This window comes from Haliotis rubra, unplaced genomic scaffold (genome assembly GCF_003918875.1).
Source record: "Haliotis rubra isolate DU_JTF1 unplaced genomic scaffold, ASM391887v1 Scf162, whole genome shotgun sequence".
In the NCBI taxonomy this organism is placed as follows: domain Eukaryota; kingdom Metazoa; phylum Mollusca; class Gastropoda; order Lepetellida; family Haliotidae; genus Haliotis; species Haliotis rubra.
Window position 1 is genome coordinate 1024861 of NW_025765581.1, and position 26061 is coordinate 1050921.

A 26061-nucleotide genomic window follows, 5' to 3' on the forward strand; every position below is an offset into this window, starting at 1 on the left:
TTCACAAGAGTTTCAATGGTCATTTAATAAACTTTCAGGACAAAAGAGGGGATGCGCGATCACCCCTACACTCCCTCACTGGATCTGCCTATGAGATGACATCATACCGATGGCAATATTTCTCACAGAACATGTGCAATGTTCTACAACCTTCTGGTATCTGTTCTACAAATTGCTCAGATGGCAGGTATCATTTGGACAAAGTTTGTGCACGGTGTATAGTTCTTTGACCGTCTGTGAGTTACAAACAGCCTCAATTTATTAACTTACAACACACTCACTCACACAACTAAACAGCAAAGTGGCAATATGTATACACAGAGAAAGCTTCATGTATTGACTAGATTTGGTTCCTCTTCTACTCTTCTCAACATATGTTTCATATGTTTCAATAGATAATTGAGCTTTTATTAATAACAATAGAATAATTTCACATGTCATGAAAAGTGAGCATTTCATTGAGGACCATATCAATAATGTTAAATGGCATTATATAAAGTCATAGTACAGCAACTGGTGGTCGATATTATGAGCACCAATTGCTATCATTTGGATATTATGGCATTCAAGACTGCATGGTAAGAGTTCGCAAAACAGTTTTGTTCAAAACCCTATGACTTGACAGCTACACACACAAATACACACCATTCTTCAACTTTTCAGATACATACATACCTCTGACCTCACAGATACATACATACCTCTGACGTCACAGATACATACATACCTCTGACCTCACAGATACATACATACCTCTGACTTCACAGATACATACATACCTCTGACTTCACAGATACATACATACCTCTGACCTCACAGAAACAGACATACATACAGATACCTCTACCTCTGACTTCACAGAAACACACATACCTCTGACATATACATACTGACGTCACAGATACATACATACCTCTGACTTCACAGAAACATACATACCTCTGACTCCACAGAAACAGACATACCTCTGACTTTACAGACAGAACTTGAACAAAAAACACAAGGAATGTCAGTCGGTCCCTGATCAGACAGTTTATATTTTTATGTTAAGATATGGATTTACTGTTCAATATTAAACACTGTGCCTAATTTAGTCAACTGGGTTTTTTATCTGGTTTTCAACTTTTTAACAAAATCTTAAATACAAAATACATTCCAGTGCTTAACTCGTTCACTTTTTGTACTGCTATCAAGCAATACAGGACCTCCCCAATTTGGACTCTCTGATGCACCAAATCATATTGGCAATAGATCATATGAAATAAGTTCTTAAAGAATCCACAAAACCTTTGTGTTGCACAGAGCAGACATTTAGAGGTTCATATTTTGGCAAAGGCAGGGTTTTACACAGACTTTGGAAAAAGAGAGTCATGGTGACACACAGTATTTATTTTTGGGAGTCATTTTCAATATTTGGGAGTCATGAAAATTTTAGTGTAATTATTTGTGTTTATCAAAGAGCAAGAATTTTGCAAAGATTTTGTTGTTTTGTGTTGTATTGCCATCTGTATCATGGGCAGATCCAGGAATTTTGAAAGGAGGGGGTTCAGGGGTTCCGAACTCTCCTGAACCCCCATTGACTCCTTAACGCAAAAAAATCTTCAATGTGATCTTAAGTCATTTTCAAAGGGGTGGGTTTTTTTGAGCCCCTGGACCCACCCCCCCCCCTCTGGATCCGCCAATGTATATGTTAGTTAATGAATAGTATATTTTTCACTGTACAATTCAGTCATAACGAACTCCATTGTACTGAACAAATAATCAGGCTTGTGTTTTATTCACTGTAGCATACAGTTATTAACATGAATTGAAAAAAATATCTAAATTAATGAAGACCTCACGAAAACTATCATTGTTTGCTGATCAAATCGATTTTATAGAACTGAATTCTGAGGGTCACTCATAAAACTTGCGTCAAGCTTGACTCGTATGATAATATTTTGAGAGTCATTTACAAAATTGTTGCATCAAATACGCAGGAATCAAGCGTCATGTAAAAGCCTGCAAAGGCCAATACATCTTTCAATGACACATGCTCAGAAAATGGCTTGTAGCACATTGGTTAGAAAAGACATGGGTTCTTTCATACAGAGGATGAACCATTAATGCCCATGCATTAATCATGTACTAAATATATTATCTCATTTTATGAAAGTAATTACAAACTTCACATCGATTCCATTCATAACTTGGATAAGTAGGTAGTTTTGAGAAATGATTATTTAAAAAAGAGGAACTTCTTTAACAATCATTTATTTAGGGGTTTAAAGATTGTGTACCAGACATACCACTAATAAATGCATTAACTCATTTCTAAGCAATGGTGAGAAATAAATTTCTTACATATTTTAATAATATCTGTTCAGTAATCTCAATGCCCAGTACATTCTGTCACTTTTCATAGTTTCATTTTGTTGTTTTTAAATTACAGCTTTGACAAATAATGTACATTTATCAAATGGTGATAGTATTTTGTATACTGATTGTGTAAATGAACATCAGGAAATTTCAGAGCAACAATTTGTAGGGATGGGCGAAAATACCGGTTAACCGGTATATTGCAATTCAAACTTCACAATACGATATATTGCGGTACACTTTTCGCAAACCGGTTCACCCGATACGATCGACAATTTCCGTGACCGTGATAGGTAATTTTCGTGTTGTAGTCACAAAAAACTAATAACATTTGTATTTGCTTTATATTATTATACATTAATATTTGTGATAATGTTTATTTGTCCTGTAATTGCATTTGTATGACTTTTAAATCATATAAATAAAAAAATAGATTGTTACAGGCAATTAATAAACAACCCAAAATAGAGCAAAGTCTTCCATTTGGAAACATTTTCAATTGATCGCTTGTAAAATCACATCTGAGTCCTGCCAGTGGCATTGTTTCAAAAGAAAGGAAACAGTAATTTCATTACCTTAAACCATGTTATACACTTTTACAATATATTGCAATACATATCGCAAGACGCCAACACATATCGCAATATATCGCAATATGAAAATTTTGGCAAAACCCAACCCTAACAATTTGTGGTCATGACTAGATGAATGGACCAATATTGTCAAAGATATAAATTTCAGGGGTGGTTGCTATAGCAACAACAGAAAATTATTAAAAAAATAGGTAAATCTTGTACATGAATTAAAATGCGTAAAATTCAAGGTTTTGCAAAAAATAATATTATACAGGCAAATAAAGTTGTATTTCACAACTTCATCAAGCAATGCCATCAGCGATGTACACTTTCATCAATATCACACTGGCCAGTTATAATCACCTCTTGGCCAGACAAACCTCTGCTGTAAATAACAATCATACAAATCATTTCAACAAACTTCATGATTCAAATAAATGTTCCCCAATATACATAACAGTATATATTCTAAAACCATAACTTATTTCAACTATCTGATCCGACATGACCATTTTCTTTAGAATTGTCTATACTAGTTTTACACTTAGAGAGAACTTTATCAAGTCTTGTTATGAATGTGTCCACGTCTTGTTTGGTCATCCCGATCGCGGCAGCTGCAGTGAGGTAGGTGCAGGGGTAGTTGTCATGGTGGGCACCGTAGTTGTTGAAGGTGAACCCACCAATTGTGTTGCTCTTCCCAGGGGCAACAACCCTAATGAGGGAAACAAGAAGACAAAGTCATCAATATCCCCTGCAATGGCAAAATACTCTTCATGATTATGTCTATGAGTTATGATTATGTCAAATATTTAGGTGTGTATAAAGAAAAGTGGAAAAGAGTATTGAAAGGTTTTTAAAGTTCAGCTCCAGAAAGGAGCACTATCACCAATTTTAGTCTATGTCAAACTTGTTGCCATGAAAATGCCAAAAATATTTTATTCAAGATTCCAAAACTACCAAAAGGCACCAGTACACCACCAGATCTATCAATGTGCCAAGTTTGCTGAAGAAACATTGAACGGCTTTAGAGTTCTGCTCCGGAAAAGTGCACTACCACTAATTTCTGTTTTAGTCAAACTTGTTGCCACGGAAAAGCCAAAACTACCAAAAGGCACCAGTACACCACCAGATCTATCAATGTGCCAAGTTTGCTGAAGAAATAGTGAACAGTTTTAGAGTTCTGCTCTGGAAAAGAGCACTACCACCAATTTCAGTCTACCGTAAGTCAAATTTGTCGCCATGGAAACGCCAAAAATATCTTAGTCAGAATTCCAAAATTACCAAAAGGCACCAGTACACCACTACAAAAGAATCCCATCACATTGGCAACCGTATGAAGGTTCAAATCAAGCCCTGATCTACAAAACCCAATTTTGACATTGTTCTATCACAAGTACTGGGAATCCCTTTTCTGTCTCACAGTCCAAGAACCATTATTATCTTCCCTTCTGCCCAGCCCTGAAGCCACGGGTTCTGAATCTCTCATCTCACAGGGATACCTGTCCATTTTAAAGGAATTATTTGTTTCTAGTAAGCATTAGTCTAAGTGGATTTCTCTGAGAGTGCGGAGTTGTGGTAATGTATCCTGAACTGACCTGGTTCCGGAGACAAATCTGGTAAACAGCATGGAGCCGATTTCTGTGGCTGTTTTACTGTCTGCGGCACTGCTTGCAGACAGGCTTATCCCTGAAACATCAAGTCGTGCAGTGTCTGAATTTTGGAAGTTAGCGATTCACAGGGCTCGAGAATACACTCACCCTTAGCATTCTCAACTGACACTTCACATCCCTGTAAAGTACCATCTCTATCCATTCCATAGTTCTGGCTCGTTTCAGTGTATAATCATGGTGAGTAGGTTAACCTACTTGAACATGTTGAGTAGTACTTAAGTCATATTAGCTGTATCAGTATATCATGTTCAGTGTTGAAGTAAAGCCCAAAGTAATGCAGATCTTAGATGTTACCATGGTAACCTACCAGCATAAAAGGGAACAATGCAAATAGTTAGTGAATGAGTTTAGTTTTACGCTGCACTCAGCAATATTCCAGCTATATGGTGGCGGTCTGTAAATAATTAAAGGTCACATGCAACCAAAAAATCAAATATAATTAAAACACAATTATCACTTCTTCATGACATATAATATGCATTGCTGATTATGAAAAAACAAATAAACAAAATTATAAGCGAATAATCGCAAATCAAAAGTGCAATATTTTGTACTTGGGTTTACCTCCCTCGAAACGAAGCAGCCGGGATACCGAACCCAGTCAGAGCGGGTGGGTGTGCACTCAAGTGTAGCGGCTGGTTCATTAGCAGATGACGCCTTCATGGCTCATTGTGTGTGTATATATAGAGATGTTGGGTTTTGTAAATACATGCTCATTTTTTGTGTATAACATTTTGCAATCAACAGACATCATAACATGTCATGTGTTCAAGTATCACACCTGCCTGTCTGTGTAATTACATAATGTGACAGAAACCGAACTCGGGCCATAAATCAATGCGTTTTGTTTATGGTGTATAGCCTGATTGGTGTTAAGTTCAAATTGCATGTGGTCAGTGATCGCAGTTGTGTATTGAATATTGTCATTAGCAGACAGGCAGGCAGACACACAGGTGTCAATAAAACAAGACATTGAGTTTTGTCTGTGACAACGACATATCTATATCACAATTAGAAATTGTGTCAACGCTAAATAATGACATTGCTTTTAAGTATCGAACTGAGAAAGTGACTCGGTAAGAAGAACGTGTGGTGAAATAGACAAATGAAATTATATAAACAGTTAATTTACTGTCATAACATATAAAAAGCTCGCGCCTGTGAGATATCAACAAAACATTAGAAAAATAGCTCATACCAAAGCCTTCACCGAGTATTCACCGGACAACCCGCTTCCAAGCTGCGCAAACCTATTTCACTGCGCACATGCTATGAGCGCAGCCCAGCTGTTGAAACCTGTTTTCCCCAGAAAAGTCTGGGGAAAATTAGTGAAACGTTTGAACTCCGATTTCGCGCGTTTATTTCATCGCGTTATTTTTCAACTTTATAAGTTGAATTTGCATTTTTGACAATTTGTTTCGGTATGTCCATACCAAAAGGTATCAAAATCTGCAAAGTTGTGTTTTACGTTGCATGTGACCTTTAAGTCTGGACCAGACAATCCAGTGATCAACAGCATCAGCATCGATCTGCGCAATTGGGAACCGATGACATGTGCCATTCAATTCAGCGAGCCTGACCACCCGATCCCGAACAATGCAAATAAGTTTGGAGAATAATAAAAACAATGATAATAATGAGTATTTCTACAGCACTGGTATCCAAGCACAAGATTGGTTGTTTCGTTTTGTTGTTTAACTCCGCACTCAGCAATATTCCAGCTATATGGCGGCGGTCTTTAATAACTGAGTCAGGACCAGACAACCCAGTGATCAACATCATGAGCATTGATCTACACAATAGGGATACAATGACATGTGTCAACCAAGTCAGTGAGCCTGATCACCCAATCCCGTTAGTCGCCTCTTACGACAAGACCAATTCTAACCCCGATCTTCACGATCCCAGGCACAAGGTGTTCAGGTTAGAGGTATTGAAGTCTAAAGGTTATAACATGTAAACAGATGTGTTTTAGGTTTTCATTACGAAACTGTGAAAGATGAAGTAAGCTTGAATGTTAGGGTATAACATAGCTGAGCAACTGTAACACTGAAAACCGTTTGGCCAAGGGTGGTGAGTTTGTAGTTAAGATGAGGTGAGGTGAAATTGGGTTTTACGTCGTGCTTGAGAATATTTCGCTCATATGACGACGTGCATGCGTGTGTATGTGTATGTGCGGCTGCTTGTACTAGCCCAGACTTAAACTGGTTTTATAGTGCAAGCCCACTGAGATACCATGCCGCAGTGAAGCATGAATACCCCACTCAGACACATTATACTGACTCCGAGCCGACCAGTCCTTGCTGTACCCATTAATGCAGAGCGCCAGGCAGGGACCAACAAGTACCATATTTTAACGTCTTTTTGGTATGACGCAGTCAGGGATCGAACCCGCGACCTTCCGCTCTCCGGGCAGACGCTCTAACCATTACACCACGGAGGCGGTCTTGTAATTATTAACTTGAAGAAGGTTAACATCCAGAGACTACAGTGTTTCTTTGTGGTGTGTTCTCTGTAAGAAAACCTGTGTTGTAGGATGTTCCCGTCTCGTTTCAACATTATTATGCTATACATAGTACATTGAAAGTGGAACACATGGTCTCACCTAATGATATCGGGTTGTGTTTTGTGTTGAGGAGTCTTTCACCATGCTTCTCAGCACACTGTCTGAGACAGTCAGCCAGGTAAGTGTACATCAGCTTCCTGTCCCCCAGGAGCTGTTTGTACCCTGCCACACCCAGCGACAGCAGCGTAATCAGCAGGTCCAGGGATGGGGAGGCTGACGCTCGACCTGGTACAACAATCAAGTCAAACTGAACTGTAGAGTGGTTGGACTTACCATCACAGTATGGGTTTGTTTTTTTGTTTTTTTAGCCTAGTGGTTAAAGCGTTCGCTTGTCACACCGAAGACCCGGGTTCGATTCCCCACATGGGTACAATGTGTGAAGCCCATTTTTGAAGTCCCCATTGTGATATTGCTGGCAAATTGCTAAAAGAAACATAAAACAATACTCACTCACTCGTTCACTCACTCACCCCATTACAGTATGCTGTTGTCACAATGTTGAAGGGGCAGTGGGGTAGCCTAGTGGTTAAAGCGTTTGCTCGTCACGCCGAAGACCCGGGTTCGAATCCCCACATGGGTACATTGTGTGAAGCCCATTTCTGATGTCCCCCGCCGTGATTTTGCTGGAATATTGCTAAAAGCGGCGTAAAACCAAACTCAGTCAGTCAGTCACAATGCTGAAGAAATAGAATTATAAGTGAAGTTCTTTGTTTAATTATTTTTGACATTTTAGCCAGCAACATATTTCCCTATTACCGGTTCTCCCCATCTCTTCTCTCACCTGGATATGTTTTGCTTATCTCCTCAACAAATTTCTTGTCAAACCCGGCAATGATGGCGCCACCTACTGGCACCATGAAGTTTTTGTCCGTGCTCTGCACAAAGGCATCAACTCGTCCCACTCTGGCTGCCTGCATACAAACCATTTTTCATCAGAGATTTATAACACAGTGAACAATGCTGAGGATTGAATTTGCGGACTTCATAATGAACTGAAATGCAATTTGCATTTATACTCCTGCTACCATAACGAGACATACTGCGAAGTCATGAACTTGTTTTGTTTGTTGTTACAATTAGGTTAAGATGACGTGTCATCGAGCTTGACCAACCGATGATAAGCAAGAAACTGTATCATACTTGCGTATTTTTCTCTAAATAAGTAAATCAGTACTTTAATAACATGTTTAAGATAAAACTGTTTTGAAATAAGTTGTGTATCGTTTTGTATCAATACACCAGTCGACGATACGATAGCTGTATCAAGCTTAAATGTATAGTGATGTATCGGTGAATCGTCCCAGCCCTACAATCTAGTGATCAACAGCATGAGCATCGAACTACGCAAATGTGATATGATCTTGCTAGTCGCCTCTTACGACAAGCATGGGTTACTGAAGACCAGTTCTAATGGTCATTAACAAAAGTATGGAATTGCAACAAATTAATCTTGCTAAATGGATAATGTGGTCAGACGTCACAAGGACCGCCTCCATGGTGTAGTGGTTAGAGCGTCCGCCCGGAGAGCGGAAGGTCGCGGGTTTGATCCCAGACCGCGTCATACGTTAAAACATGGTATTTGTTGGTCCCTGCCTGGCGCTCGGCATTAATGGGTACAACAAGGACTGGTTGGCTCGAAGTCTAATGTGTCTGAGTGGGGTATTCATGCTTCACTGCGGCATGGTATCTCAGTGGGCTAGCACAATAAAACCAGCTTAAGTCTGGGCTAGTACAAACAGCTGCACATACACATACACACGCATGCACGTCGTCATATGAGCGAAATATTCTCCAGCGCACGTTAAACCCAAGTTCACCTCACCTCACCTTTAACCTGGAGGTTTGTAAATAATCAACTCGGGACCAGATAATCCACTGACTGTTGTAAAGACATTCTTTGATAACATGATATCACCCAATCCACACTGCCTGACCAAACAATCCACTTTCTAGCCTTTTACATCAGTGTTTCCGGAGACCAACTCAAACATGGCAGCTTGGTGGATGTGATAGACAGACCCTTCTCAAACATGGTGAACAACAAGTGTTTGCCACTGATATGGCAATGTCCCCCGCCGCTAAAGAATGGAATATCTATATTTACTATTTTTTTTTTGGTCACATACAAGATGCCTGAAATGACTGGTGTCTGCATAATCACCCAATGTAGGCTGTCAACATACTTGAAAACATTGGGTGCAATGTTTTATGAGATATCGCGTTTAAATAAGATTGCAAAGTGCTCAAGATAAGGTCTATGTCATGGTGACCTTTGAAGACAAGGGTCAATAGTCCATGGTCACAACAAGTTAAAATGTGCATGTCGTGGTGACCTTGATATCATGTTAACAGTTTCAAAAGTGTTGAAAGTGTTGAAAGTGTCATGGTGGCCTTGAAGATAAGGTCAATGTCACCCAAATCGACTGGTGTCTGCGTAATCCCCCAATGTAGGCTGTCACCAAATTTGAAGATATTGGGTAAAACTTGTTTTAATTGTCAAGAGAGTTTGTTTAGCTAAGTATTCAATCTATAATTCCATCACTAGAGATCACAATGCTGTTACAACAAGGAATGCTGGGGACACTTTTACCCTGGGATGAAGATGAACTACCTGCTGGATGAGATGGCAGCACTTGGAGCTCTGTACCCGTAGGCATTGTTGACAACATGGGGGACATCCTGCTCCTTGCACAGCTTCCCAATCTCTTCCAAACTGAAACATTTTAACAAACATTAACAAGAGCTGTCAAGATCTGTCTACTACACCCACTGTCTACTACACCCTCCTGTCTGGCTCCCTGGGACTCCCTGTCTGCTGTATCCACTGTCTACTACACCCACTGTCTGGGACTCTACATCCACTGTCTACACACCCACTGTCTACACCCACTACACATACTGTCTACTACACCACTGCACACCCACTGTCTACTACACACCCACTGTCTACTACACACTGTCTACTACACATACTGTCTACTACACCCTGCTGTCTGGCTCCCTGGGACTCTCTGTCTACTACACCCACTGTCTACTACATCCACTGTCTACTACACCCACTGTCTACTACACCCACTGTCTACTACATCCACTGTCTTACACATCCACTGTCTACTACACATACTGTCTACTTCACATACTATCTACTACATCCACTGTCTACTACACCCACTGTCTACTACACCCACTGTCTTACACATTCACTGTCTTACACACTCACTGTCTACTACATCCACTGTCTACAACACCTACTGTCTACTACATCCACTGTCTACTATACCCACCTGTCTGGCACCCTGGGACTCCATGCCTACTACACCCACCTGTCTGGCACCCTGGGTCTCCATGCCTACTCACTATGCCTACTACACCCACCTGTCTGGCCCACCCACCTGGGTCTCCATGCCTACTACACCCACCTGTCCACCCTGTCTGGCACCCTGTCTGGCACCCTGGGTCTCCATGCCCACTACACCCCACCTGTCTGGCACCCTGGGTCTCCATGCCTACTACACCCACCTGTCTGGCACCCTGTTTCACTATGCCTACTACACCCACCTGTCTGGCACCCTGGGACTCCATGCCTACACCCACCTGTCTGGCACCTGGGTCTCCATGGCACCCCCTGGGTCTCCATGCCTACTACACCCACCTGTCTGGCTCCCTGGGACTCCATGCCTACTACACCCACCTGTCTGGCACCCTGGGACTCCATGCCTACTACACCCACCTGTCTGGCACCCTTGGACTCCATGCCTACTACACCCACCTGTCTGTCTGCTACACCCACCTGGGCACTCCATGCCTGGCACCCACCTGGGACTCCATGCCTACCTACACCCACCTGTCTGGCACCCTGGGTCTCCATGCCTACTACACCCACCTGTCTGGCACCCTGGGGACTCCATGCCTACTACACCCACCTGTCTGGCACCCTGGGACTCCATGCCTACTACACCCACCTGTCTGGCACCCTGGGACTCCATGCCTACTACACCCACCTGTCTGGCACCCTGGGACTCCATGCCTACTACATGCCACCTGTCTGGCACCCTGGGACTCCATGCCTACTACACCCACCTGTCTGGCACCCTGGGACTCCATGCCTACTACACCCACCTGTCTGGCACCCTGGGACTCCATGCCTACTACACCCACCTGTCTGGCACCCTGGGACTCCATGCCTACTACACCCACCTGTCTGGCACCCTGGGACTCCATGCCTACTACACCCACCTGTCTGGCACCCTGGGTCTCCATGCCTACTACACCCACCTGTCTGGCACCCTGGGTCTCCATGCCTACTACACCCACCTGTCTGGCTCCCTGGGACTCCATGCCTACTACACCCACCTGTCTGGCACCCTGGGACTCCATGCCTACTACACCCACCTGCCTGGCACCCTGGGACTCCATGCCTACTACACCCACCTGTCTGGCACCCTGGGTCTCCATGCCTACTACACCCACCTGTCTGGCACCCTGGGTCTCCATGCCTACTACACCCACCTGTCTGGCACCCTGGGACTCCATGCCTACTACACCCACCTGTCTGGCACCCTGGGACTCCATGCCTACTACACCCACCTGTCTGGCTCCCTGGGTCTCCATGCCTACTACACCCACCTGTCTGGCTCCCTGGGTCTCCATGCCTACTACACCCACCTGTCTGGCACCCTGGGTCTCCATGCCTACTACACCCACCTGTCTGGCACCCTGGGTCTCCATGCCTACTACACCCACCTGTCTGGCACCCTCGGGGTGAAGCAGCTCGTTGTGGACATGACACACAGAACGTTCTCTGCCCCCACCTCTGCCATCTTGTCCCGGATTGCTGCCACATCCGTCTGTAGCTCGTCACCAACAAGTCGGTTCTCTATCACGAGGGGCTGAAAACCTGGACAGAGAGGAGGACACTGTCAAATCTTGAATAACTCCAGTGTTTACGGAAGCCTGTTCAGCTTGGACAAGTGTTTGACAGCTTGGAGCAAGTCACAAGGACATACAGGGGACATTCTCCTTACAGCTATTACAAACTCAAAGGGACCTCTAATTCTAGTTGACACAGTTGTTTTTATTGTTGTTTGCTGATGATATGATTATGTTTGCGACTACTGTTGTTGGATTACATAGGCATATACATGAGCTGGAACATTATTGCAATGAGGCATGATTAACTGTTAATATTGAGAAAACTAGAATAGTTGTATTCAAAAATGGGGGCAAACTATCCAAAACGGAAAAATGGTATTATAAAGAAGAGCCACTCCAAGTCACACAATCATATAAATACCTTGGAGTCTCCTTCACAAATCGTCTTGGCTTTTCAGCACATGCTAAATATTGTTCCACACAAACCAAAATGGTACTTATTGGGGTTCTCAAAAGCATTCACAAACTCATAGATATTGATTATCATTCCTTTTTCAAAATATTTGATACAAAAATCCTTCCTATTCTATTGTATGGTTCAGAGGTATGGGGTTTCAATCATTTTGAGGTAATTGAGAAAATACATTTGAATACTTGCAAGAAATTTTTAGGAGTGAAAGCAAGTACACCTAATGCCATGGTATATGGAGATTGTGGAAGATTTCCCATACACATTTTTGCTAAAGCTAGAATAATAAAATATTGGATATGTCTGTTATATATGCCATCTGATAGATACCCTAGACAGTGTTATGGTATGATGTTAATGTACGATAACAACGGGAAGACTAACTGGGTGACTTACATTCGAGAATTGTTAAATACAATAGGTTTTGGGGAGGTATGGCAAAGGCAAAATGTTGACTTTCATACAAATTTTGTGAATAATGTTACTCAAAGGCTCAAAGATATATAGACAAGAATGGGTTGTAGCACTGTCATTGTCAAGTAAATGTTTCTATTATAGAATGTTTAAATCCCATATATACAGAGAGAATTATCTGTTTTCACTAAACATCAAGAAATTTCGAAAGGCATTTGCTCGGTTTAGGTGTTCCTCACATGACTTGACAATCAAAACAGGGAGATATCATAAAATAGAGAGGGAAAATAGAATTTGTACATTTGTGATCTCAATTATGTAGAAGATGAATATCACTTCCTCTTAATTTGCCCATTCTATTGTGAGTTAAGGAAAATAAATGTCCCAACATATTATTCTGTATATCCCGATAGGGTCAAATTTTCTTTGTTAAATGAGTACTGATGACAATGTTCTAATCCGTAAGTTGTCAACCTTTATCTATCAGGTATTGTCTCTAAGAAATAAACATAATAATTCATAGAATGTATGTACTTATATTGTTATTTGGTATGATATGGTATGATGTGGTGCGATATGATATGATATGATACATGGTATGATATGATATGATGTAATATGGTGAGTTATGATATGATGTGATATGACAAAGTATGTGTAATGCGATGTTATATGATGTGATACATTTTGATGTGATATGACATATTGTGATGTGACTATATTATTCTTTTCTATGATATTGTGTACTATGTTCTTGTATACTATGGGCCTGTGGCCTTCAGTATGAATAAAGATTGATTAATTCTAGTTAGTTCTAACCATACTTCATTATACACATTTAAACTAGAGTATACAGCAGGGGTTGTGGGAAGAAAAACACTATGTTATATCCGTCCATTTCTTATGAGTGAGTGAGTGAGTTTAGTTTTACGCCGCACTCAGCAATATTCCACCTATATGGCAGCAGTCTGTAAATAATCTAGTCTGGACCAGACAGTCCAGTGATCAATAGCATGAGCATCGATCTGCCGTGGGAACCAATGACATGTGTCAACCAAGTCTGCGAGCCTGACCACCCGATCCTGTTAGTCGCCTCTTACAACAAGCATGGGTTACTGAAGATCAATATTCTAACCCGGACCTTTACGGGGTCCATTTCTTATGAGCATGTTCTTTATAAACAACAGGTAAGATATACATATGTCACTGTATGTAAGATATAAACATGTTTGAGTGCAGATCCAATTTGTTTGGTTACGCTGGCACATTAGCTAATGTACACCTCGTTGTAAATGTAGCAGATTTCAACATTTCTCAGAACTAATTTGTCCTGAGATTGAGTGAGTGAGTTTAGTTTTACACCGCACTGAGCAATATTCCAGCTATATGGCGGCAGTCTGTAAATAATCGAGCTTGAACCAGACAATCCAGAGATTGATAGAATGAGCATCATTTTACACATTGGGATACGATGACATGTGTCAACCAAGTCAGTGTGTCTGACCATCTGATCCCATTAGTCGCCTCTTACGACAAGCATTGGTTGCTGAAGATCAGTTCTAACCCGGATCTTCACGGGTGCTCATGGTAAGTATAATAAGTGGTCCTACATCTATATTTGTAGCTTTTTTGTCGCACCTGCTGTGATGATGGACTTGAAGCATGACTTCTGGTCTATCCGCGGCCAGATGACATACTTAGCCTGGGGACGACGTAGTCGGAGAGTTGACATGCACAACACCAAACTCATCCCTGTTGCCATGGGAACAACAAAACAACCAGCTGCTGACTGAATACCTGAAGAACATGTTACATCATCAATAGTGATGGATCTGCGGACAGCAACATTCCTGCTACATCACCCTCCATGATGATAAACAGTTGGAACTTAGACAAGCACATTCTGACTTAGATTAAAGTTATACATACTAAAAAAAATTACCCATCAAATAGGGGCAAAATCAGTAGAAAAATCACTTAAAAAGTATAAAGAAAGCTGTTATGAGACTTAAATAAATATTGAATCTGTTTGATATACGAGGATATCATGTCATAGATATATATAAAACGTAAAAAAATCAAAACTTAACAAATGACAGAAAAGAAATGCAAGTTGTCATTCATTACATATTCTAACTTCATGAAAAGTTAATTTATCAATTTCCTTTTCCAAATGGTCTTAAGATCCAAAATTATGTAATTCCCCTTGTACCTGATAGTCTGATTACATCCAAGGCGAGGCTATTGGTCAGTTTCATCAGGACACTTGAACCAGCAGCTTTTGGTTGTATGGCGGATATGTCTCCTGAACGTCCGATGCCATGACCGAGTCTGTCACAAGAAAAATTATGAAAACAGTACCTTCACAAAGAATCAGGACAGTGAACCCGTTGAACTGCCCCTAAGAAAACCTTCCCAACTCTCATCTCCCAACATACTCAACCAGCACTGCCGAAAACTGTGTAGATTCATAACCTAAATTCACAGCGGTGTACTAGAACTACTTGGAAGTGCATTCCACTTTACAACAAATGACAGATGAGTCAATGGATGTTAAAACCTTCAACCGCAAACTGACAACAATGTGGTTGTCTTGAAATAGGGTGTGTGCACTGAAACATGAAACAATATTAGATACAGATGCATATAATAAAATCAGGAAACAATCTGCCCCCACCCCAAACAATGTTGTGGTTCTGATTTACCGACCGACCCTTGAATTCTGATGCCAACCCTATGTTTTATAAGCGGATTGAATAAAATAAGCTTTCAGATACCATTGTTTTTTCCCGGCACCAACAGATATCTGTCATTCTGATAGAGAAAGTCAATATGATGGCCGCAATCTTGATTGAATAAACAATTACACATTCATATTACACACTGATAAATGTGATATTAGTTTGTACTTTAGGGACCGTTCATAATTTATGGCTAGGGGTTGATGATGATTTTTATGGAGAAGCATGTACAATGTGAATGACCCCCCTAAAATTTATGTACAAAATAAGTGACCCCCCTGCATGTCATGTACAAAATCAGTGAACCCCTCTTCCCATAATTTCTAAGTATAATTTTAAACATATGTTTATGTACAAAATTGCTGACACCCCACCTGACCCCCCAGTATGTGTGTACAAAACTGTTGATCCCCTAGCTCCCCAGGAGAAAATTGGTCACCTCCTTGAAATCATCTACAACCCCTCTAGCCATAAAATATGAACGGTCCCTTACTTCTGAAAAAATATGTAAAAAAAAAATCCGACCTACCCATCCTAAATTTTTAAGAGGTGTAATTGGAATCACAACAGTTTTTTATTTGGCCTCTCTACTTGAAAGCAACACATAGTCAAAGAATTGCTATTTTGCTGAAAAAATATCCCCAAAGGATTTATATAACATGCTCAAAAGTGAGTGAGTGAGTGAGTTGGGTTTTACACCGCTTTTAGCAATATTCCAGCAATATCACAGTGGGGGGACACCAGAAATGGGCTTCACATATCATACCAATGTGGGGAATCGAACCCAGGTCTTTGGCCTGACAAGTGAACGCTTTAGCCATTAGGCAACCCTACCTGCCGATAACATGCTCAAAAGGTTACTGTAGATGCCCCTATAGATCCATGAGGGAACTGCTGTGTTCTAATTCAACACTACAGTGGGCTCCCTCTAAACTGACATTTTTCAACGGTCCCGAGTGATGTCGGTATAGGGGGATTCCACTGTACTTTCAAATGTTCAGCTGAAAGCAGACTTGCATTTTATTTGACAAAATTGACTTTAGTTCCTGGCTTTCCTTGTGTTGCGGCATTTTATGCCCTTTAAAAACTCCCAGTATCCTCAAAGCATTCAATAACTGGCTTATTTACTGTACGAACAACACAAGGTGAGGTGAGGTGAAATTGGGTTTAACGTCGTACTTGAGAATATTTCGCTCATATGACGACGTGCATGCGTGTGTATGTGTATGTGCGGCTGCTTGTACAAGCCCAGACTGAAACTGGTTTTATAGTGCTAGCCCACTGAGATACCATGTCGCAGTGAAGCATGAATACCCCACTCAGACACATTATACTGACTCCGAGCCGACCAGTCCTTGTTGTACCCATTAATGCCGAACGCCAGGCAGGGACCAACAAGCACCAAATTTTAACGTCTTTTGGTATGACGCGGTCGGGGATCGAACCTGCGACCTTCCACTCTCCGGGCGGACGCTCTAACCACTACACCACGGAGGCGGTACTAACAACACAAGAAACATAACATTCAACAAATATCCAACTTGCATGTTTTCTACTTAACAAACCTATAATGTCGCTTGGCAACCAGACCAGATGCGATCCTGGCTTCACGCTCACCAACACCACAGTTGCCCATGAAGTTGTTGCTGTCCATGACAGCGAGCTCCTGTAGCAGCAGCTCAATTGTCTGGTCACTCCATCCCTCCTCTGGCAACTTCCTCTGCAACAAGTAACATACAGCACATGTGTTCACATGTTGCCATACAGGTTACACAACCCCAAATCAGAATTTGTTGTTTAGGCCAGACCAATTTTATTTCTTGTTTTACAGATTTTTGTCCTCAGAAAACCTAAAGGCAGGAGGGAAAAAAAATAAATATAAAAATCACCAGTCAAAGTAATATTACTCAGAGGCCAAGATAAGCTGCGTATCCGGGTAAAATACGCATAGAAAATTTTCAATTACGCATTGAAAAATAATTGTTGTGTACCAATTTCGCATTTAAACTGTTAGATACGCAAAGAGTTTAAAACAAATGCGTACGGAATATACTTATAAAAATCGCTTGCGTAATGAAATAGACATCGATTGCTATCAATTTGTACTGTTAGTATAGGACAAGTGTTGTACTGTCAGTATAGGATGACTGATTTTTTATCAAATATCATTTCCCTTATATTTAAGTTGGTTTTGAGTAGGTATGACATAAGGCAGAACATACCTGCTTAGTAAACTTACTCAATGACACAATACTTAGGTAGGTAAAATGACTGAAATACTCACATATTTGAAAGCAGTGGGTAACGGAAAATGAAATACCCACTCAACATTCATAATACCCACTCCAAAAAAATACAGTGGGTACAGTACCCACATTAGCTAAATCTTATCTGGAGCTCTGTTACTTTTATATACTAAAAGTGTTTACTTTTGGCAATTTATAAAATGTATATGGGGCAGAAAACAATCCCACCAATATTTTTTGTAAGTCTACATATTTGGCCAATAAAAACATTAGGATTATATTTTTTGAGCAGGGAAAATTAATTATTTTTTTCTTATTCCTGAAAAAATACGACCGGCTGATCCGTAAAACAAGAAATAAAATTGGTCTGGCCTTAACAAGCACTTTTCCTAGGGAGCCTTCAGTGCACACTGAATCATTTGACAGCTGTGATTGGGTAATTTTGTGTAAGATTTTTGTGCATTTAAATGTACATCCATCCACAGGGATTTACAGGACGTGAATTCCTGCGTCCTATACTCATAAAAATTGACAATGGACGCAACCAAATTTATTAGCACGTCCACAGGGACTCAGAAAAAGTCCAAATACTTTTTGTAAAAATTCCAATCAAGTGACAGTAAGTTACCACTGAGTGTGCTACTAGCTGGGTTATGGTATTATTTGCAATTTAATTACTGTAACAATGTGATGATCATGATACACAATACAATAACAGTGTTAATAATAGCATTTAAGTGTCTGGGACTCCCATTTTGTTGTCCAGGACCCCTGAAAATTAAGAGTATGAGTTCCAGGGACCCTCAAATACAGGACTCCATGCAAGTCCCTGCATCCATTCATTTAAACTGACCATATCTTTAATGACTCATACTGAATGTGATCCCAGGTATAATCAAGCAGCTGACATTTTGTGTGGAACTGGGGTTGGTCTGTTTAGATTACTGAACTCGGAACAGGACTGACGGACTGACTGAGTTTGGTTTTACGCCACTTTTAGCAATATTCCAGCAACATCATGGCGGGGGACACCAGAAATGGGCTTCACACACTGTACCCATGTGGGGATTTGAATCCGGGTCTTCGGCGTGACGGGCCAACGCTTTAACCCTCAGGCTACCCCACCGCCCTCGAACAGGCGAGGTGAGGTGAGGTGAAATTGGATTTTACGTCGTGCTTGAGAATATTTCGCTCATATGACGACGTGCATGTGTGTGTATGTGTATGTGCGGCTGCTTGTACTAGCCCAGACTGAAGCTGGTTTTATAGTGCTAGCCCACTGAGATACCATGCCGCAGTGAAGCATGAATACCCCACTCAGACACATTATACTGACTCCGAGCCGACCAGTCCTTGTTGTACCAATTAATGCCGAGCACCAGGCAGTGACCAACAAGTACCATATTTTAACCCTTAGGCTACCCCACCGCCCTCGGAACAGGAGCTGGCTGAGGTGGTTGTATTTGAAACATATATTGCTTCTTTAAGGCCAGACTCTACACATATGTACATGTAATAGCAGTTGGTGGCTTACTTAATTTCGTTTTAAATATAAGGCCAGACCAATATTATTTCTTGTTTTACGGATCCGCAGGTCATATTTTTTCAAGAATAAGAAAAAAATATAAATTAATTTCTCCCGCTCAAAATATAAATGCTCATGTTTTTACTCATTCTCTTCCCACAGAGGTTACTTGTCATATCTTCCTACGAACCTCTGTTCCAATACGGCCCTTTCATGGTGAGAGTGTTCAGAATTTGTGATTGGTTGCAATCAGATTTAGTTGTGCAATCAGCGACATTGTTTCAAAAGTGATCATTTGCAAGGCCTCGGTAATTTCCGCATGCTCCGGGAAACAAGAACCTCTTCCCCTGCGCAATGCGCAAACGTTTCTTCTAGACAGAACTCAGTCACGGCGGATCGATGGCGGATCTCCATCACCCTCGTCAACAATGGACAATCTACCCATTAAATATCTTGTTTGCACATCAACACAATTTGTGGCCCAACATTTGCTTGTATATATTAGTCAAGTTGGATCTAACCTCGATGTAACACGTGCTCTGATTGGATAGAAACAAGGGAGATAATTCATGTTGCGATTTTTTGCCGCTAGGGGATTTTACGAGAAACGGGAAATATGCCCATATTAGAACAGAGGTTTGTAGGAAGATATGACAAGTACCTATGTGGGAAAAGAATGGTTTTTACTGGCTAAATATGTAAACCTACAAAAAATAATTTTTTATTGTTTTTGACCCATATAAACTTCATAAATAGCCAAAAATAAAATACTTTTAGTATTTAAACGGAAAATTATTTTGACCAGTGATGTTTATTTTTTATTTTTTTCCCTCCTGCCATTAGGTTTTCTGAGGGCAAAATCCGTAAAACAAGAAATAAAATTGGTCTGGCCTAACAATATTATAGAGGTCAGTGGGAAAATATTTGGTTTTGTGTAACCTTTAGTGAGGGAATAAAGTTTCAGTATGACATTAAGTGCCACCAGCACTCATTCATACACACACAAAAACCAACCTAAACTATTTCCAAATGACATTCAATAATAGGAACCATGCCAGTTTACACTTGTCAAGTGGATACACAAAGTATATGATCAAGATTACCAGTTGTCAGACTTCCATTTTTGTGGGAGCTGTGGTAGCTGAGTGGGTAGTATTAGTAACTTTGGTCTATAGTTATTTAATACAAAGGGTTGCCAAGAAAAGTTAAAGTGCATTCAAGTAGGGTAAAGCATTGCTAAGTGAGTGAGTGAGTTTAATTTTACACTGCACTCAGCAGTATTCCAGCTATATGGCGGCGGTATGTAAATAATCGAGTCTGGACCAGACAGTCCAGTGATCAACAGCATGAGCATCGATCTACACAATTTGGAACTGATGACATGTGTCAACCAAGTCAGCGAGCCTGACCACCCAATCCTGTTAGTCGCCTCTTACGACAAGCATGGGTTACTGAAGATCAATAGTCTAACCCAGACCTTCACGGATACATTGCTAAGTAAAGCTACAGGTAGTTTAATAAGGTAATGCAGTGTTATATAAAGTTTAAGTGTAGCTATATAACATGAAAGTGTAGCCCTAAAGACTAATCATAACTCACATGTTGCAACAGGTAGCGAATCTTGCTCTCGTGGATCTGCCTGGCTTGCACCCCTTGGCCGACATATGATCCTGGTACTAACTTCTCACACAGCTGCCGAATCTCCTCATTCATCCTGCCGACCTGAACATGATGATCATTGAATCAATGATACACTGAATATTATACATGGTGAAGTCAACACTAAGGATTATGTGAATGGGCGTTTACATGCCTGAACGGAAGCAAGGCACATCTATATAAGGGAGGTAACCCAGAAAACACACTGACATTGGGCCAATATTTGATACATTCTAGTATGTCACAGTTGGCATGGTGATGATATTGTGCCAACAATTTGCCAACATCGTATATGAACTTACATAATTTCCTATGTTTTAAATAATTAAAAAACCCACAAACAACAGAAATTCAGTTTAATCACATCAACACACTTTACAAGTCCTTTGTATAAATGGCATTTTATATTATTTTTCCATTATTATTTTGGTTTGCATATCTACCACGCCCTTTAGGATTCAAATTTTCCTTGTGTTTGGGAAATATCTGATTAGTGAATTGATCCTTTTCTGTTTGAGAAAATTAGCTGGATACATAAATAACCTCTTGCTTTAGTGAAAGGTACTGATATTGTTAAAGAAATCATCAATTTCAAATTAACTCAATAAATTTCATCTATACAGAGCATTAACACTATATACAGCAGGTGGCCATATTATTACGTACAATTGTAATTTCATTTTGATTTTCAGTACTTTTCATAAATTCATTTTCAATATTAATTCCATGATTGCAACCAACGATTTCAGAATTTGTTGTTTACATCAATGACCATGAAAAACGTGTTTCCGGAAGTTATATTCGAGGATGAAGATTTTGACGGTCCTGTTCAGTACGTTTGTGACTGAGGATGACAGCACTCATATTTCGTTGCATTAATGGTAACGTTTCAGCAGTATCAAACTAAGCTATATAGAGTAAACTATTCATACAACCTTGTCACGTTAGCACAGTCCGACCAGAATCAACACCGACGACCGCTCCACATGTCCGTAACCGTGTAAGGAGTATGAGATAACTCTAGTCAAACATAGATGCAGACCGCTATAAAAACAGTTTGTATTTACACTGCTTTTCTTGTGTATATGTTGTGAGAGTTTAAATTTCCACCCTTTAATTCCTTATTAATATCTAATTGTGCGTTTTATTTCAACAAAATAGGCCAAAGATCGCGTAATGATGTCATCTTCATGTCGTTTAATTCAGAGTATGTCAGGATATGAAACTCCCACAAATTTCAGCCAGACCACAGGGCTGGTTGGATGTAAAACTTGCCAGCCCTGACCAAAACTTACCTGCCCGCGAATAATTTAGGTTTCACAAGCGACGTAGTTTATCATCAATTAATAAGATTTATTATCCTGAAATATGATGGATATCTTCATATACATGTCTAAATTTTAACCCGACCGTCGGACAGGTGAATTTGAGAATCTGGCAGTCCGTGCTGAAAATAACTCGTCCCGGGTGGTCGGGCAGGTATTTCGAACGCTGACTATGTACTCCATGTGATTTGTTTGATTGTTTGTTTATTGTTTAACGCAGAATTCAGCAACGTTCCAGTTATATAGCGGTTTGTAAATAATCAAGTCTGGACCAGACAATCCAGTGATCAACAGCATGAGCACCGATCTACGCAATTTGGATACGATGACATGTGTCAACCAAGTTACTCCATGTGAGATATATGGAACCCATTTGTAGGCCAAAAATGTTTGTCAGAATTTCTGACTTGAATTGCGGCTGCACACAATGACAAATTATATGCATGATTATAGCTTTATCTCCTCGCCCATCACTTGTGACATCTTAGCGTATAGTAAATTACGCTTGAGTATCATCTATTACTCTTGTTTGGGAATTATCGTTCCGATCTCTCAACTTCAGATAGATCCAAACCAAAGCCCGAGAGTCTTGAAACGAAGCCTTAAAGCCAGATTACCGAGGATTTTATTTTGGCAGTAAGTGGCGTAAATCCACTCGTCGCTTTCACTGGGGGGCGTATATACAATAAAAGAAGTTTTAAAAATATACGAGCTTTAAATTACCAAACTCTTTGATTGACCTTGGTGTAAGAAAGTTACACCTTCATTTCCTCAGCTAGTACGTGTTTACCTAAATTTTATTAACTCTTTTACTGGAAAGTTCCTTTTGATGTTATATGTATTATTCATTTTTCATACAATCCCTTTTCAGCAAGACTTCCAAAGTGAGGCTTTGAAGCTCTTAAACCCAGGTGGCGTTCAAACATTTCTGATAAATAGCAATCTTCATTTTTTCGACTGCTATGATGAATTGTAAGATAAAATTGTCTTCTCAGTCGAAATACATGTATACGGTAATAGGTGCGAGCGTAGAAAATGTGCTCTCAATCATTAATTAGAATATAATTATGTGCTCTCAATTGTTAATGAGAATGTAATTTAGTTATCATCAAATGCCCAAAATAATGCTAGTGTTAGACATTTACCCAGAATGAAAGAACCATAATAACTGCGAAGCTTGCCCCGGCTCCGGCAAACCCAGGGGAAGCAACTCTGCTTGACGACGGTCACGCCATAGGTAAACTAGATGAACGAGCTAAAAGGAACTATAACAACACTGTATCGTGGTGTTCGTGACAGTCAAACCAATTTTTTTAGCGGGATTTGTGGATCTATTAAGAGGTGCCCATGGCACCTGTCAGCACGCGAATGACACGACCTGCTCACGAGTTTATGGCCTTGGAACGAGTTCTATACGTTGTCTTCTATGACCCACCTTTTGATTTGCTGATCGACTTCTGACCTGCTTTGGAGATTTGTTTAGCAATACTATACCGTGTTCATAGGGGGCTTAAACACACGTTGCCAGAGTGTACATTAAGAAATACAACACTATACAAGGGTGTTCATCAGGAGCTACAACAACATTATACCAGGGTGTTCATCAGGTGCTACAACAACACTATATCAGGGTGTTCATCAGGAGCTACAACAACACTATATCAGGGTGTTCAACAGGAGCTACAACAACACTATACCAGGGTGTTCATCAGGAGCTACAACAACACTATACCAGGGTGTTCATCAGGAGCTACAACAACACTATACCAGGGTGTTCATCAGGAGCTACAACAACATTATACCAGGGTGTTCATCAGGAGCTACAACAACACTATACCAGGGTGGCAACAGGAGCTACAACAACACTATACCAGGGTGTTCATCAGGAGCTACAACAATAATATACCAGGGTGTTCAACAGGAGCTACAAAACTATATCAGGGTGTTCATCAGGAGCTACAACAACACTATATCAGTGTGTTCAACAGCAGCTACAACAACACTATACCGGGATTTTCACCAGGAGCTACAACAACACTATATCAGTGTGTTCAACAGCAGCTACAACAACACTATATGAGGGTGTTCATGAGGAGCTACAACAACACTATACCAGGGTGTTCATCAGGAGCTACAACAACACTATATCAGTGTGTTCAACAGCAGATACAACAACACTATACCGGGATATTCACCAGGTGCTACAACAACACTATATCAGTGTGTTCAACAGGTGCAACAACACTATATCATATCAGGGCTGTTCATAGCAGGGTGTTCAGGAGCTACAACAACAGGGTGTTATACCAGGGTGTTCAACAGGAGTGTTACTACAACAACACTATACCAGGGTGTTCATACAACAACATTATACCAGGGCTCACAACAGCAACACTATACCAGGGTGTTCAACAGGAGCTACAACAACACTATATCAGGGTGTTCATCAGGAGCTACAACAACACTATACCAGGGTGTTCAACAGGAGCTACAACAACACTATACCAGGGTGTTCAATAGGAGCTACAACAACACTATATCAGGGTGTTCAACAGGAGCTACAACAACACTGTACCAGTGTGTTCAACAGGAGCTACAACAACATTATACCAGGGTGTTCAACAGGTGCTACAACAACATTATACCAGGGTGTTCAACAGGAGTGTTACAACAACACTGTACCCAGGGTGTTCAACAGGTGCTACAACAACACTATACCAGGGTGTTCATCAGGAGCTACAACAACACTATACCAGGGTGTTCATCAGGTGCTACAACAACACTATATCAGGGTGTTCAACAGGAGCTACAACAACACTGTACCAGTGTGTTCAACAGCAGCTACAACAACACTATACCAGGGTGTTCAATAGGAGCTACAACAACACTATATCAGGGTGTTCAACAGGAGCTACAACAACACTATACCAGGGTGTTCAACAGGAGCTACAACAACATTATACCAGGGTGTTCAACAGGTGCTACAACAACACTATACCAGGGTGTTCAACAGGAGCTACAACAACACTATATCAGGGTGTTCAACAGGTGCTACAACAACACTATATCAGGGTGTTTTCAACGGGAGCTACAACAACACTATACCAGGGTGTTCAACAGGAGCTACAACAACACTATACCAGGGTGTTCAACAGGAGCTACAACAACACTATATCAGGGTTTTCAACAGGAGCTACAACAACACTATACCAGGGTGTTCAACAGGAGCTACAACAACACTATACCAGGGTGTTCAACAGGTGCTACAACAACACTATATCAGGGTGTTCAACAGGAGCTACAACAACACTGTACCAGGGTGTTCATCAGGAGCTACAACAACACTATACCAGGGTGTTCATCAGGAGCTACAACAACACTATACCAGGGTGTTCAACAGGTGCTACAACAACACTATATCAGGGTGTTCAACAGGAGCTACAACAACACTATACCAGTGTGTTCAACAGGAGCTACAACAACACTATACCAGGGTGTTCAACAGGTGCTACAACAACATTATACCAGGGTGTTCAACAGGTGCTACAACAACACTATACCAGGGTGTTCATCAGGAGCTACAACAACACTATACCAGCATGTTCATCGGGAGCTACAACAACACTATACCGGGATTTTCA

At 40.8% G+C, this 26061-nt stretch overlaps 1 protein-coding gene across 1 annotated transcript; it reads right to left on the minus strand.

The window, feature by feature from the left end:
- Nucleotides 1-1750: 1750 nt before the first annotated feature.
- On the minus strand, nt 1751-22107 carry LOC124271666 (O-phosphoseryl-tRNA(Sec) selenium transferase-like). The gene is given in 12 exon segments (XM_046706825.1): nt 1751-3645; nt 4529-4619; nt 7209-7394; nt 7951-8080; nt 9781-9815; nt 9818-9882; nt 11913-12066; nt 14563-14721; nt 15137-15255; nt 17231-17385; nt 21036-21158; nt 22031-22107. Coding segments are annotated over 11 exon segments (1434 nt in total). The 5' UTR covers nt 21150-21158; nt 22031-22107; the 3' UTR covers nt 1751-3419.
- Nucleotides 22108-26061: the final 3954 nt, after the last annotated feature.